Source organism: Puntigrus tetrazona, chromosome 5 (assembly GCF_018831695.1).
Source record: "Puntigrus tetrazona isolate hp1 chromosome 5, ASM1883169v1, whole genome shotgun sequence".
NCBI classification, from domain to species: domain Eukaryota; kingdom Metazoa; phylum Chordata; class Actinopteri; order Cypriniformes; family Cyprinidae; genus Puntigrus; species Puntigrus tetrazona.
Genome location: NC_056703.1, coordinates 30799469 through 30814404, shown reverse-complemented (window position 1 = coordinate 30814404; position 14936 = coordinate 30799469). Strand labels below are relative to the sequence as shown.

Genomic DNA, 14936 nt, shown 5'->3' with positions numbered 1-14936 from the left:
CTCTGCATTTAATAACAAACTGTTCACTCTCTTCATTATACATCCCTGTCATTGTGTTCTTCTACTTTATACTGTACAGTGCTTTGATGCAACCTGTGTTGTTAAAAGAGCTACAGTATATAAATAAAAATGATTGATTGATTGATTGAACTCTTAAAGTTATGCATGGTGATATATGATTTAAATAATTTAGTATTTAATTTCATGTCCAATTTATTCAGGAATTCAAAATTATACTAAATACACGTAACATTTCTTTCTTGCAAATTTGAGAGCTATTTATTAAATACGCAGTTAATGAATAAGTTAAAATTCACATGCTATTCTTTAATATTCATTAATAATAATCTGTGTTGTTAAAAGCGTTATATAAATAACAGTAATTGATTGATTGCTAAGGCATATACACAAATTAAAATGCAAAATATTATTTTGGAATTTAAATACTAAATCGATGTAGCATTAAAAATAAGTGTGAAATATTCATTACTCTCACAATGAATTTGAGAAACAGACATAGAAAAAAATGCACAGTACAAATAGCAATAAGCATTACGTACAAACAAACATGTAGTTAATTGAATTAAATTGATCACATATATATATATAGTTTTCCTTCTGACATTCTACAATACATATTATAAGTTTTTCCTTGAATCGTATTTTTTCTATTTTTGGCTTCTTCCATGAAAACCAATGTGGCTCTGTTTACCCAAGTTATAGCACGAGGGTAAACCTAATCATCTTTAAAAATGTGCAACAATACAATCACAGTCTGCTGACAAAATCTTCACCAGATCGAAGAGAATATAAAACAACAAACGCTACTCTTTAACACTTAACATGTCTTTCCTGAAAAGGCTTTACGTCCCACCCATCTTCAACGAAAGTGTCCGTTATATTCAATAAGTAAACCTAGAGAGGCGAGAGCATCTACATGACTGAAAACAGTGTCCGGGTGGTTCACAACTCGTCCCTTTCGTCTTGCTCTCTTGGCAGCGAGCCATTTGCGCTGGCGTACAGCACGCTTACGATGGGATGCACGACTTCCACCAGCTCCATCTTCATGGCCTGGAAGTCCTCGAGATCTGCGTCCTGGTGAGACTCCAGCCACTCGATCTTCTCCTTGATGGCCTTCTCGATGGCCTCCTTCTTGTCAGAAGATAGCGTACCGCCCAGCTTCTCTTTGTCTCCGATCTGGTTCTTCAGGGAGTAAGCGTAGCTCTCCAGCTCGTTGCGGGCGTCGATGCGCTCCTTCAGCTTCTTGTCTTCTTTGGCGAAGCGCTCTGCCTCGTTCACCATGCGCTGGATTTCTTTCGCTGTCAGTCGGTTCTTGTCATTGTTGATGGTGATCTTGTTCTTGTTGCCCGTACCCATGTCCTCGGCGGTGACGCGCAGGATGCTGTTGACGTCGATCTCAAAGGTGACCTCAATCTCAGGAACGCCGCGGGGAGCCGGAGGGATGCCGGTCAGGTGAAAGGTGCCCAGGAGGTGGTTATCTTTAGTCAGTGGACGCTCACCTGGAAAGATGAAGGAAAAGAGTTAGAACAGAATCTACTCTGAAGAGCATAATACGTATGTTTTCGCCACTAGAGGACACATTTTTTAAACAATAACAAAGGTGAAGCTTGTTGACACTATAGGGAAGAGTGGAGGAATGGGAGATGTCGCTTTCATCATTCAGAGATGTATGAGTTGCATCACTCCCGTAGAAACACATTTTAAACAACCGTTACCAGATGCTAATTCTCATAATTGTAAGATTTTAGTTTTCCTGCAATTTTTCTCTTCCTGTAAGATGTTGAATGAGTTTTAATGAGGACTGAAGACACTTTTTTATGTGCGTGTTTCTTCTTAAAAGCTGAAACAGATTGCTCCGTGGTGCAGTGTAGGCTGTCCGTATTCTAGGACTGTGCTATATTTATCGTTCAATATATTCATGCACATTTTGTCAGTAAAACCGGTTCTTTGATTTGCGGTAAATCTCCATCAGCTGTTTTCAAATGGAGCAACAGTTAACACACAGAGCCATAGATCACTGACAAACTGCGCAATATTGCATTGAAAAACTAATAAAAGGACTGGCTTTACTGATGAGATGCAAATATTAAATATTGAGATATATATATATATATATATATATATATATATATATATATATATATATATATATATCTCCCAGCTCTACCTTTTTCCCTGCCAGGTTAATTCCATTCATCTTGGAGTAAACTGTTTAGGCTTGTGCTGTGAACAACCGTATGTCTCAGTGACCAATATTTTCGGGACGAACAACCTCTTTGGGCACATTCTGGATTAAGAAAGTGCTGCCGTTTTGCTGTGTGTTTTTCTTCTTTCGTTTTGTTCTGCTCTGGCCCACTCAAGTCAAAGAATTACTGTCTGCATATAAATATGTTGATGTGTTTTCTTTTGTTTTGGTTGTTGAAGCTGTCGTCAGTCCATTGTGTCAGAATGTCTACGATTAAATGTTAGGGGCAGTTTTTGTTGGATGTAATAATGAATATAGCGGTCATCATTTACTCCCTACATCTGAGCCACTGAAGACGCAGAGGATTACTGTTATATTCATTTTGAAGGGAAAACACAGATCCCCAATCTACCTAAATCCATCTACTGTATGTTCAGCTTCATCTACAGAAGTGTTTTTTGTAAATCTTTGCAAATCACCTTTCCTAGTATTAGCAGGTTCCATAAATAAAGTAAAAGGACTCGTAAGAACAGCCTGTCATGCAACAGAAGAGCTTATTAGCATTTAAAACAATGGAGTTGACAGTTTCAAAGTTTTCAAGTTTGAACTTGAAAACATTTCACTCACCCTCATAAACCTCAACAGCCACGACTTGCTGGTTGTCAGTAGTGGTAGTGAATTTTGCAGATTTTGTGGTGGGCACAACAGTGTTCCTGGGAATAAGACTGTTCATCACTCCTCCAATTGTCTCAATGCCCAAGGTCAAAGGGCAAACGTCCAGAATCACCAGGTCACCTGTTCACCACATTTCAGCCAGTCAGCATCTCACAAGAGACTTTGTGTGATTATAACCTTAGATGCAACATATGTAAAACATCATCAGCGGTTGTATGCAGATGGACTCACCAGTGTCTTCTTCTCCTGACAGGACTCCGGCCTGGACAGCAGCTCCGTAAGCCACGGCCTCATCAGGGTTGATTCCTTTGGACGGCACCTTGCCGTTGAAGAACTCCTTCACCAGCTGCTGGATCTTGGGAATACGAGTGGAGCCTCCGACCAGGACGATCTCGTCAATGTCAGATTTCTTCAGGTCAGAGTCTTCCAAAACCTTCTGCACTGGTTTCATGGTGGAGCGGAACAAGTCCTGTGAGGACAAAACACAAAACATGTTTTCTGCTTTCTGCCTTCACATGAGCGCAGCTGTCCTGGGATAGTCCTCGACATCACGGACGGCACCAGCCCCTACTACGGACCTAGTGCCCAGCCCACCATCTCCCTGCTGCACGGAGCTAAAGCTTGTGCCCACGAGTGTTGAAGAGCAGATGCTATGCAATGCGACGATGAGCCATCACCAAAGAGCTGAAGATCACCCTGGAGCCAGAGCCTTTGACATCAGACTAGGTGCGAAAGCCGGCAACAGAGCTCGCCACGGTCAAGATCACCATGGACATAGCGTGGAGTAGAGCTCCACACACTGCATCAGGGCTGAGGGTGAGCTGACTGTAAATCTGGGGTTGCATGATGAAGAAATGGATCTAATTGATTGGGAAACTGAACTGGAGTTCGATTCTGCCCTTCTTTGCCTCTTGGGTTTCTGCTGGCCCTGTCCAGAGCATCCAAGAGTCTGCCCTTCAACACATTGGCTACACAATGGCTCCTAGCTCCCTCCTCTCCACCGTGTCCAGAAATGTTTGTACATTTGCACAAATTCAAACATTTGGGCTGTGCTGCTGTTCTGTTGGTAGTAATCTTAATGATTCCTAATGCCAATTACTTTTTGAAGGCCAAATAAAAAGCTTATATGACCCCTTTAAGATTTGGGCTTTTTTAGATTTAGTTATATGGAGCTTCTCTTACCATGTTGAGCTCCTCAAACTTGGCGCGGGTCAGTGTCTCAGAGAAGTCTTCTCCCTTAAAGAAGGACTCGATCTCGATGCGTGCCTGATGCTGGCTGGACAGCTCTCTCTTGGCCTTCTCCACCTCACGACGCAGCTTCTGCACGGCACGGATGTTCTTGCTCATGTCCTTTCCGGTCTTCTTCTTGTAGAGCTTGATGAAGTGCTCCATGACACGCTGATCGAAGTCTTCCCCGCCGAGGTGAGTGTCTCCATTAGTGGCCACCACCTCGAAGACGCCTTTATCAATAGTGAGCAGGGAAACATCGAAGGTGCCGCCACCGAGATCAAACACCAGGACGTTCTTCTCACCGTCCTTTATGTCCAGACCATAAGCGATGGCAGCAGCGGTTCTGTGGAGAGCAACAACACACAATTTGAGTTTCCTGCCTTGTTATTTTGACTTGTCGTCTGTTATATGGATAAAATTTCTGCATTGTTCCAATAAAAGCTTTATTTGGATCTCCAACCTTTCAAGTCTTGGAGCAGTACAGAGATCATTTGAGGACTATACCCAAGATTTTCTTGACCTTGCTTATCTGACATACTTTCTAGATTTGTTATGTATTCACTGAAAAATTCCAATTCTGATGATCCTTTAGGGATCATTAGCAAAGTTCTTGAACTATAGACATTTGTTGAGTAGGTCCTCCTTCACCTTTGGGGAAGTAAAGGAGGATGCTTCCCCTAAACATATTTTGGGTAGGGGGCACCATACACCAAAGTACAGTGGACACGAGTGGACACATCAAGTCAACTTCCATAGTATTTTTTTTTCCTACTATGGAAATCAATTCTGAACCAAACAGCCTGGTTACAAACCATACTAGCATATGAACACCTAGAAGCAAATGACCTGTTTTACAAAAAAACAAAAGCAATACAGTACTCACGGCTCACTGATGATCCTTATGACGTTCAGACCGGCGATGGTTCCTGCATCTTTAGTGGCCTGGCGCTGGGCATCATTGAAATAAGCGGGAACAGTGACCACAGCATGTGTGACCTTCAGAAGAGCAGACACAGATCAGGTGTTTTACTGCAGTGCAACATTTTTTCTTAGTGTTGGAGTGAAAAACTTACCTTATATCCCAGGTAAGCCTCTGCAGTCTCCTTCATTTTAGTCAGAACCATAGCCGAGATTTCCTCAGGGGTGAAAGTCTTCATCCGGCCTAATCCAATGTCCAGCTGGATGTGAGGCTTGTTCTTCTTCTCAATCACCTGAAAGAAACGCAGCAGGTGTTTAGAACTTCATATTGAAGTCAAAGGGATATATAATTCAAATAGAGTTCAAACGCAGGCTGGCAGATGCGTGTACCTTAAAGGGCAGGTATTTAATGTCCTGCTGCACAGACGAGTCTCCCCATGTGCGGCCGATCAACCTCTTGGCATCAAAGACGGTGTTCTCGGGGTTAGAGGTCATCTGGTTCTTCGCAGCATCTCCGATGAGACGCTCTCCTTCGGTGGTGAAGGCCACGTATGATGGAGTGATGCGGTTTCCCTGGTCATTAGCGATGATCTCCACACGGCCGTTCTTGAACACTCCAACACTGGAACAAACAGAAAATAGTATACGTTCAAAACACATATTAATTTAACAGAAATGCTTTAATGCAGAGTATTACTAGGGGAAAAATGCATATATATATACATACAAGATATATACATGTATATGTCAATTTATAACGTGTGAGGAATGAAGCGCACTATGTAGGAACAGAGTCAACAGATTATTTCATCATGAATCCAGGAGTAAATCCAAAACATACATCCAAATCCATAGTGGACAAAGGACCAGGGAAGAACAGAGGACTTATAGACAGGCCACGGAGAACAGAAACAAGTGGAGTAATAAATCAATAAAGTTCGCCTCTTCCAAAGGGGTTTGGGAGGTGAGGCAGGTGAGAGGCAGGCGATGGGAAAGTGGCAAAGTTCTTTGGGCCAAGGTTAAATAGAGTATCCCAGAGCAGGAAGAGCCCTGGTGGAGGTCATGCAGGTGACACCAGGGGGTCTACTGACAGAGATGACACGGGTGGAGTAGAAGTCCAGGAGAGCCAGGGTGACGCAGAGGCTCCAGAAAGCAATGGGGAGGTGGGCGGGACCAATGGGAAAGGAAGGGGACAGAATTCCTTCTCATTGAAATAGTAGTTTAGAGTCCAGTAACAGCTCGCCCTCAGCAGTGGGAGTGTGGTCATGGTCATTGGCGGTCCCAGGATTTCATCTTCAGGTAGGACCCATGTAAATATTGGAACAGCTTTCAAGCTCTGAAGTGAAGTCAAGGAGTGACAAAAATGGGTCACTGAGCACTGCTGGCCATTCCGAGAGAAGAAGCACCAACATGAAGATATGAATCTGCGTGAAGAAATGTTCTCTGACCCCATCAGACATTATAGAAGAACATTTAAACGGACAAATGGAGGTTTCGAAAAGTATTGAATAAAAGGGTGCCGCTAATTGTGACCAATGTGTATTAGAGAAAAACATTTATTTCATAATGATACATTTTTTAATTCTCATTATCCAATGAAAGGATTTTTTTTAAATAAATGATCAAAAGGATTAACAATACAAATTAATTTTCACAGCCTTCTTTGATCATATTTACCAAGGGTGCCGATATCTTTGTCCATGACTATATATATATATATATATGAACACATACATTCCTGTGAACCATATTTATGGATCCAGACTCGTTCTCACCATGAGTAGGTTGTCCCAAGGTCTATTCCAATCACTGACCCAAGAAATTCATTTCTGTAATTCTCCTTCTGGTAAATGTCCTCCTTGTGAATTTCCTTCTTATATGTTTCCTTCTTGTCATCCTCTTTAGTAAACAACCAGCATGAACTGCTGGCCACCAGCAGGAACAGACAAAGCAATCGCATTTTGATGTTGATCTTGTGTCAAATGGTCACTGATTTCTGTAAAGAGAAATAATCTGATAGAAATCGTCCTGTAGACATATCGCAGTTGAGGAAGCACTCTCAAATATGTCTTGCAGATGTAAATGCAGACAAATACAATATATGTCTTAGTGATGTATATGTCTTACTGGCCTCTTATTGAATCTATTACAAAATTGTATTTATATTTGCATATGTGTATTTTTATTCTCAAATTACACGCAAGCATCTTTTAATTCTGATTCTATACTGGAATATTTCATTTATAATTAAAAAAATCTCTCTTATTCTATCTGCATGACCTCACACCCCCCACCACTTTCACTTGATGGTTGTGATTTAAATTAATGTTTCAAGCTAAATTATTATAGAAATATGTTTAACGACATTTCTAATCCTACATTTATCTAAACTCATTTTCAAACCATTGCTCAAAAGTAAATACCATTTACATACATAACATTTTCTTTTTCTCCTAAAATGAAAGCAATTGTAAAATTATAAGTGGGATATATCCATGCAGTGAATATTTATGGCGTAGATTTGGATTTAATTCTAATAAATGTATATTTAATAGATGATACTGAAACCACAGATTATTCAGGGGTTTTTGTTCACTATGGTGCAACTGCACATTTACGTGTATGCAAGTTAAAACTAAAAGTGGTTATTATGTATACATATACATATATATATATACATTCAAAAAATATATACAAAAATTCAGCATTGTTTTGAATTTTTGTCAAACCCAAATCGAGCTCTGTACAAAGGAAAATGTAAAAATGCCATGTAAATGTAGTTTATTTTATGCATTTAAATATCAATGAATTTAGCCCGTTTGTGCATTAAATTACAAAAAAATGCATCAAAAATATAAATGTTGTGATCTCGAACTGCAGAATAGTCTGTCGGTACATGCATTTGAGACACGTTTAAATGTGTTGCATGTGTTTTGTACATGCATGCATCTTTAGAAACACTTCACTGACGATGTATGCTGGTTTCTCAGGGTTATTTAGGAAGAAGTGAGCGTGCAGTTAAAACAGGTAAGTTTTTACTGGCGTGTTTTTTATTACTGACTAAAAACCGTTGCATCAAAATGTTTCATTACATTGCTTTTAACGACTTTTGGCTATTTATATTACTTAATATTACATTTTAGGATTTTCACAAGCTTAAAGACTAACGATTTTGGCAAAAAGCACCCGTTATTGCTTCACGGTTTGATACTCATGATCGGCTTTACCCAAAGGTTTCCTCACCTCGACATTATTGTGAGCAATAACTAAGATTACTTCCTGTTCAACAGCAGCCTTCTGCTGGGAAAACTTTTATCAATAATCAAATCCAAGAGATTGAAAGTGAAACCATGCATTCGGAGTTGGTTTAATGCATTTGATAAAACAATTCAGACTACTTCAAACACAAAAGCCTTCGAAGCGATGAAAAAGAAAAATGCAACAAATATTTTCTCCTTAATAGAATAATGTGATTTTTGCTTCATGCACCTGTTCTGTATATTAAATGTACTGATATTGCCGTGTTGTTTTTATGTCACTAACTGCTTAAGAAGAGATGATCCCGAGATATAGCTCTTACCTGAGACCTGTGGAAGCCCTTGTCTGGGATGTGTGCTCAGCAGGAACTCATGGCGCTGTGTTCTCCTGTATTTTCAGTTTCACTGGGCGGAGCAGGTCGGACTGAAACGAACAACATCTCACAAAGATGCATCGAACCTGCTGAGATGGTCTACAAGCAACTGATATATTAAAAACCCCATCAAAATAATCAAATCAGCAATAGAAGAGCTCTGCAAGCGAGGCGTCTGGGTCCCGACCAATAAATAAATGGCATCATCAGAAGAGATGGAGAAAACTCTGAAGCTTTTCTCTGGTTGTCTCGGGAAAAGATTGGAAGCATTATCCATTTTATCCGCTTTAAAAACAAAACAACAAAAACCTTTTAGAGTTTAGCCTAAAATTCTGAATATTTCAAACGACAGGCTCACGTAAAGACTGAATGCCCTGAACAAACTGGTATAAAAAGTTATCAAATTAATTACAGCGACATAGTGACTTCATATCTCTCAGGTATTATATCAGTATAGAGTACTGTGTGTATGGTGCTTGTTTTATTTGTGGCAAACAAATAGATCTACATTCGTACGATATCCTAGCCGTGCAAAGGCAGAAATATTCATACTGTTATTCATTTTACTGTCGACATTGAATAACATCAAAACAATGTATAATGTGTAAACTAGAGGGCTCAACTGTTTTAATCACAGCTAAATGTATTTTCTCTATTGATAATACAATTAATAATTAAAGCGTGTCAATAAATGTAATAGCTAGGCTATAACAGTAATGAATAAGATGATAGTTTTAACATGGTTTATATGATATGACCCGCAGAGCATATTGGCCAGGATTCAAACAGTAAAAAAAAAACAAAACATTCCTACGCAAAGTAAAGCAGTCAGGTGACTAAAAAGAAAACGAGGCGTGTTTGAATTTTTCTTGTCAGTCATGTTCTTTCGTTTTTATATAAACCATCAGCTGTCAAACGCTCTCGCGATACTTTGACGTCACACACCTGTCGCCCGTCGTCTTTTGATCACGTGACGCGCTTTGAAGCTTCACGCGCAGCCCTAGACCGAACTACTGCTTAGAAAATAAGTGTGATGAACTCATTTACTCTCCCACTGGGTTTGAGAGGCAGACATGGCAAAAACGCACAGTACTAATAATAACTACATGCATGAAATACAAAAACGGGGTTTCAGATCAAATGGGTCAGACTGATTCCTAACACAACAGAAATAACACAAAACAAGGGATGTTTTTGTTATAGTTTTCCATCTTTAACACGCTACAGTACAGTTTTGCTTGAATCTTTAGAATTTTTCACAGCGTCTATTTTTGGCATGGAATTCAGCAGGGTTAACCTAATACTCTTTAATAATGACAAAATTTTAATTTACAAACTTAAAAATGCAAACAATACAATCCCATAATAGCTTCAACAAAAAACAAACAAATGCCGTGAATTAGTATGAAAAATGTAGGCTGAGCAACACCTAGTGGTTTGTGGAGAAATCAATCATTCTATTTTTTGTAGTCAGAAGAGCTGAATATCTTGCAGTGCAGATAGGCCAGCTTCTCGGCATAGGAGCGTCGCAGCAAGGGAAACCATTCCCAGTGATACAACTCTACGACTCTATATCCGGCCAGCTCTAAATGACGTCTTTTAAGGGCATGCAGTCCAAGCAGCTGCTTGCTCCTGTAGCAGTAGTGATTCCTATGTGTCACTTGAACAGCAAGTCTCTGAATCGATGGTTTAGAATCGTCCAGACGGGACGAACGCTTTCGACATTTGGTCAGCGCCATCAGAAGATCGTCCGTCAGATCGATACCCACATTGTAAATACCTTCTCTCTCGTGGACCGGTTTGACGGTGCGAATCTCAGGCTTTTGAAAGAACTGGTTAGATGGCTGCACTGGATTCTTCTGTGTATTAGTTAGTTGAGCTAGTAGGGTGTCAGTTATGGTAACTCCAGAGAGCCTTGCATCTGTGTTTTGAGAGGCGAGATTTTGTTGGTAAGGCCCGGAGGATACAGGTACAGGCTGGTCGTTTAGGTCTAAGTGCACTTCCAGATCAATCGAGCGCAAGTGCGGAAGAATCATGTGTTTGCGAACAAACATCTCTCCACCCAGCAGACTCCTCAACACTTCTTCAGCCTCGAGCACCTCGGGCTTCTGACAGATATCCGATTGAGCAAAATCCCACAGGAGCTTGGAGACTTCTTCCCGAATTGCAAGACTAAGTCTTGGGACCGTCGACTCGGGTAAGTCCAAGCCTACGGTTCCATCTAAGGTGAATAAGTCCTTCTTCAACTCAAACTCTTGGAAATTACAAGCCTTGTTGACAAACTCTGCACTTAAAGCCAGACTGAGCAGGTCTTCAGGGAATAGACCGGCGAAAGCAAGTCCAAGCAGAGCGGTCAACAGATGTTCAGGGTATCGCTCAAACTCAGCTTGGCGTTCTCGTAAGATTGCAGTGAGACATGGATACAGGTTGGGACAATGTTTGGGAAGGACTCCTAAATTCCCAAAGGACCACAACAACTTTGCAGCATCTTTACTCCGACATTGACTGACCACGTTGGGTAATTGTTCGGCCACAGCTAAGAGAATGCGATCATCTCGATAATGCAGAGAGGAGCAGGCCAAGACGATATGCATGAGACCTTGAACTTCCATTTTCGGGGCACGTCGAGGCACCTCCGATCCCATGGCCTCCAACCACGGGAGATGGTCTAGATAGCTAAATCGCATTAGCTTCATTACATTAGCGATTACAAAATCGCTCATATCCTCGACTACAACGACCGCCCTGTCCATAAGCCGGCGCGTCGCTCTCTCAGACAGGGAGCATTGTGATTTAAAGAGGCCTAAGCAAACAGCACCAAGCTCTTCAGGCATCAGTTGGCTCAAATGGCGCATAAGTAACGACTCAAGGGGTTGAACGAGGGTATCCGGGCATCGCCTGCCTTCACCGATAATGTACAAGAGTTGAACCAACTCTGGAAGACCCATCTGGTTGAAGTTTTTTGTCACGTTCTCAAAGAGCCTCTCGAGGTACTTAGGAACACTTCGACCTAGGCATCGCCACAAGTCGGCGGCGAGCAGCAGCTGGTGAAGCTCCATCTCGCTCGCTCGCCGACAGAACTCGGTTTGGCACCATCCCAGAACTCTGTGGTATGTAGGCAAGCCTAAATTCACAAAGGCCGTCAGCACATCCAATAACTGCGGCGTTGTGAGGTTTGGCAGGATCCCCGCACTGTACCCCAGGAGCGCGTTCAATCGCTTGTCGTCTCTTATTACCGCGGCCTGTTCTCTGGGAACCTGACCAAGTGTGGACAACAAATTAGTTGCTTCTGAAGGTTCCATGTTGCCGTTTTGTATCATAACTTTACGAAGAACTAACAAGGCCTCATTCAGGTCTACAGCAGACGAGCGTTGGGTTGGGTCGTGGGTCATGTTGCGGTATTCAGGCCGACATCTCTGAAAGGCTCGTGGGTCACTGATGCTTTGCACTTTGGCGGCGTTTGGGGTTTGATTGGCTCCTTGTTTTGAAGCTGTGTTTAACAGCTTGTTCTTGTTGCTGGAGAGCCATCGAGAGGCGCTAATACTGTACGGGCTACACTGTTGATGGTTCAGAAAGAGATTACAGGACAATTCTTCAGTTTCTGAGCGGTTCATGGTTGAGGAACATCTCTTCGGTCTCTGGTAGTAGGCCAAGGGGTTGTGCGCCAGCTTGCTTTCTGTTTCTTCTTCTCTCTTTTGCTGCCCATTTTTCACATCTGATGATAAGCGTTGGGATCTAAAAATGGAAACACGTTGGCATGCATGGGCATAAAGACAGCGCCTTGCCACATGATGAAACGGGACCGTTGCAGACATCAACAGCAGGCACTGGAAAGAATCATAACAGAAAAGTTTATCATTTGAAGACCAACAGAGTTTGAGATTTTGAGCAACCTGAAAAGAAACGGTCAGTTATGGAGAGATAAATTGTTAATGCTACGTTTCTCAATTTTAATGCTTGTTATGCTGTTTCTAGAAAAGATGCAAAAAACATTAAAAAGATTTTAGTTCAATCAGCGAAACAAGAACCAAAGTCCATTCAAAAATGAGGCCTTTAGATGCACCTTGTGAGTTTTGACAGAATTTAAACCTCAATTCAATGATAGCAAATGAAATATAAAGAAGCTTGCTGAAGCCTAGAGAAAACTTATTTTACCAGGTGATTATAAACAATATTTTAACTGTCAAAATAGTTTTTAATTCTATATTTTTCAATTATTATTATTTTACACCTCACATATTGTCTATCACTATTCAATGCTTCACTGACTAAAGTCATCCTTCAAATTAAACACCAAATGAAAATTTCCATCATTTCCTATGTGATGAATATATAAGGTTAAAGATTAAGAGGGTGTATCGTTTAAAATCTAATAATAATTAGCATCTTTTAGAACAAATAGATCTACTGCAATAGGTATTGTAAGAAAGTTAATTTCATGATGACTTTAAATGTGGGAGTGTTTATGCTTTTACAAGACCTAAATTTCAAGAAAAAAAGCAGTCAATTTATCCTATTTTTTTCCGTCGTCACTTTTGAGTTTGATAGCAATGCTCCTATTCATTAGTGAATGGGGAAAGCATCAGGCCTATGTATAATAAATAAACATCTATTACATTTGCGATTCTGTACTTTAAGCTGACACTGAAGACCCCACAAACAGACCATAAAATACAAATCAAACACTAATTACAACGTGAGGAAAACTGCGTGTCATTTAATAAACCTAACAACAGATTCGCTTCGTTAAACAAGAATTTAATCGAGTTGTAACAACCGAACGACACAGTAACTTTCGCCGACACAGAAGCTTTTTAAGCGTGCTTTTAAAAGGCGAGTAAAATAAAAGCGAGGCACTTAAAGCTTGATTTCTTAGTGGCGAAACGTCTTGAGTGAAACGTAAAATGCCGCGCGCCCTTGACAGCCGCGCAACTCCGCTGCTGAATAACAGACTGAAAGATGTTGAGGAAATGATACACGTACCTTCAGCGCGTCTATTCCTCAAGCACTCTTTTCCAAACCAAGTATTTATGTTATTAAGACACACTGTATAGCACTAACTTCTGTGTTGAAAACACGCTGACAGCATGTGTATGTCTTGAGCCGCTGACGTCACGCGCTACGGAGGCTCGCAGGAGACAAACGCGCGCGCAGTCAGTCCACATACTGCACCGATGATCATACTTAAACATATAAAAATATTATTATTATTAACTTTCTGACATTTATGTATTCATATGCTGTTAAGCATAACTCTAAAAATACTTTAAATTAATGCATGATTTTCATTAACAGTAATTGTACAGCACAATTAAATCATATGAATAAATATAAACAAACTATATATATATATATATATATATATATATATATATATATATATATATATATATATATATATATATATATATATATATATATATATATATATATTTACAACACACATAAACTATATATAAAAGATATTACAAAATTAATTCATGTATTACATTAATATATTAAAAAATTAAATATAGCCATGTATTCGTTTTGATAAGACGTTATAGCCAATAAGCGCTCCCCCTGCTGGGTGACGTCATCGTGAAATCGATCGCTTATTGGTCTAAATTGTTACTAACAAGGTAAAAGAAATCTCTTTCAAAAATGATTTCTATCTTAATCACACGAAAGTTACTCTTTGATTTTAATTTACTTTTTGAAAATGTTGTTTTTGGATAATTTAGTCAAGATAATGTGAATAACGAAGCTTTTGTTATTCATTTATACATTATATTAGTCAGGTTTCACACGTATAAAACTACATTTACCCTGTTTTAGAGTGTTTTAAAGATAATGTGAAAGCTGCTTTTGTTATTCATTTATACATTATATTAGTCAAAACTGTAAAACTACATTTACCCTGTTTTTTTTTTATTAGCTGCTTTTGTACTATTCAGTCAAAACTGTAATGCATGTTTTTTTTATTATTATTATTAGGTGTCCTTACCGACACACCAGTCAGAATGAACCCTTTCCCACACACGTGTTATATCATGATTAATGTCAATGCTAAGTATAACTCTAAAAATAAATTATAATTTTGAATTAAATTATATATAAAAGATATACGTATTAATGTATGAATATATAGGCTGTGCTATGATTAATGCCAATGCTATATAGGCATATAACTATAAAATATATATTAAATGAATGCATGATTATTTTGTGTGAACAAATAAATAAATAAATAAATGCATTTAATTTTGTAATGCAGTACACATCATAAATTAATCT

General features: G+C 39.6%; 2 protein-coding genes across 2 annotated transcripts; both read right to left on the bottom strand.

The window, feature by feature from the left end:
• Positions 1-306: 306 nt before the first annotated feature.
• On the bottom strand, positions 307-13771 carry LOC122345407 (endoplasmic reticulum chaperone BiP-like). The gene is made up of 10 exons (XM_043239518.1): positions 13644-13771; positions 8610-8945; positions 6805-7025; positions 5420-5651; positions 5185-5322; positions 4995-5107; positions 4064-4454; positions 3113-3350; positions 2834-3001; positions 307-1520 (listed from the first exon to the last, which is right to left on the bottom strand). Exons 3-10 carry the CDS (start codon positions 6987-6989, stop codon positions 964-966), a joined length of 2022 nt encoding a protein of 673 aa, XP_043095453.1. The 5' UTR covers positions 6990-7025; positions 8610-8945; positions 13644-13771; the 3' UTR covers positions 307-963.
• LOC122345406 (FAST kinase domain-containing protein 5, mitochondrial) lies at positions 9129-13779 on the bottom strand. Its single transcript, XM_043239517.1, has 2 exons — positions 13644-13779; positions 9129-12487 (listed from the first exon to the last, which is right to left on the bottom strand). The coding sequence occupies exon 2, from the start codon at positions 12473-12475 to the stop codon at positions 10118-10120; it is 2358 nt and encodes a 785-aa protein (XP_043095452.1). The 5' UTR covers positions 12476-12487; positions 13644-13779; the 3' UTR covers positions 9129-10117.
• Between the last annotated feature and the right edge of the window lie 1157 nt (positions 13780-14936).

Bases quoted from the DNA above. Each gene is read 5' to 3' on its own strand.
- LOC122345407 (XM_043239518.1), bottom strand. From the start codon at position 6,989: ATGCGATTGCTTTGTCTGTTCCTGCTGGTGGCCAGCAGTTCATGCTGG. The intron at 3,002-3,112 runs GTGAGTCCATCT...TGTGGTGAACAG, and splicing joins GTCAGGAGAAGAAGACACTG to GTGACCTGGTGATTCTGGAC. The intron at 1,521-2,833 runs GTGAGTGAAATG...TCATCTTTCCAG, and splicing joins GGCTGTTGAGGTTTATGAGG to GTGAGCGTCCACTGACTAAA.
- LOC122345406 (XM_043239517.1), bottom strand. From the start codon at position 12,475: ATGTCTGCAACGGTCCCGTTTCATCATGTGGCAAGGCGCTGTCTTTAT.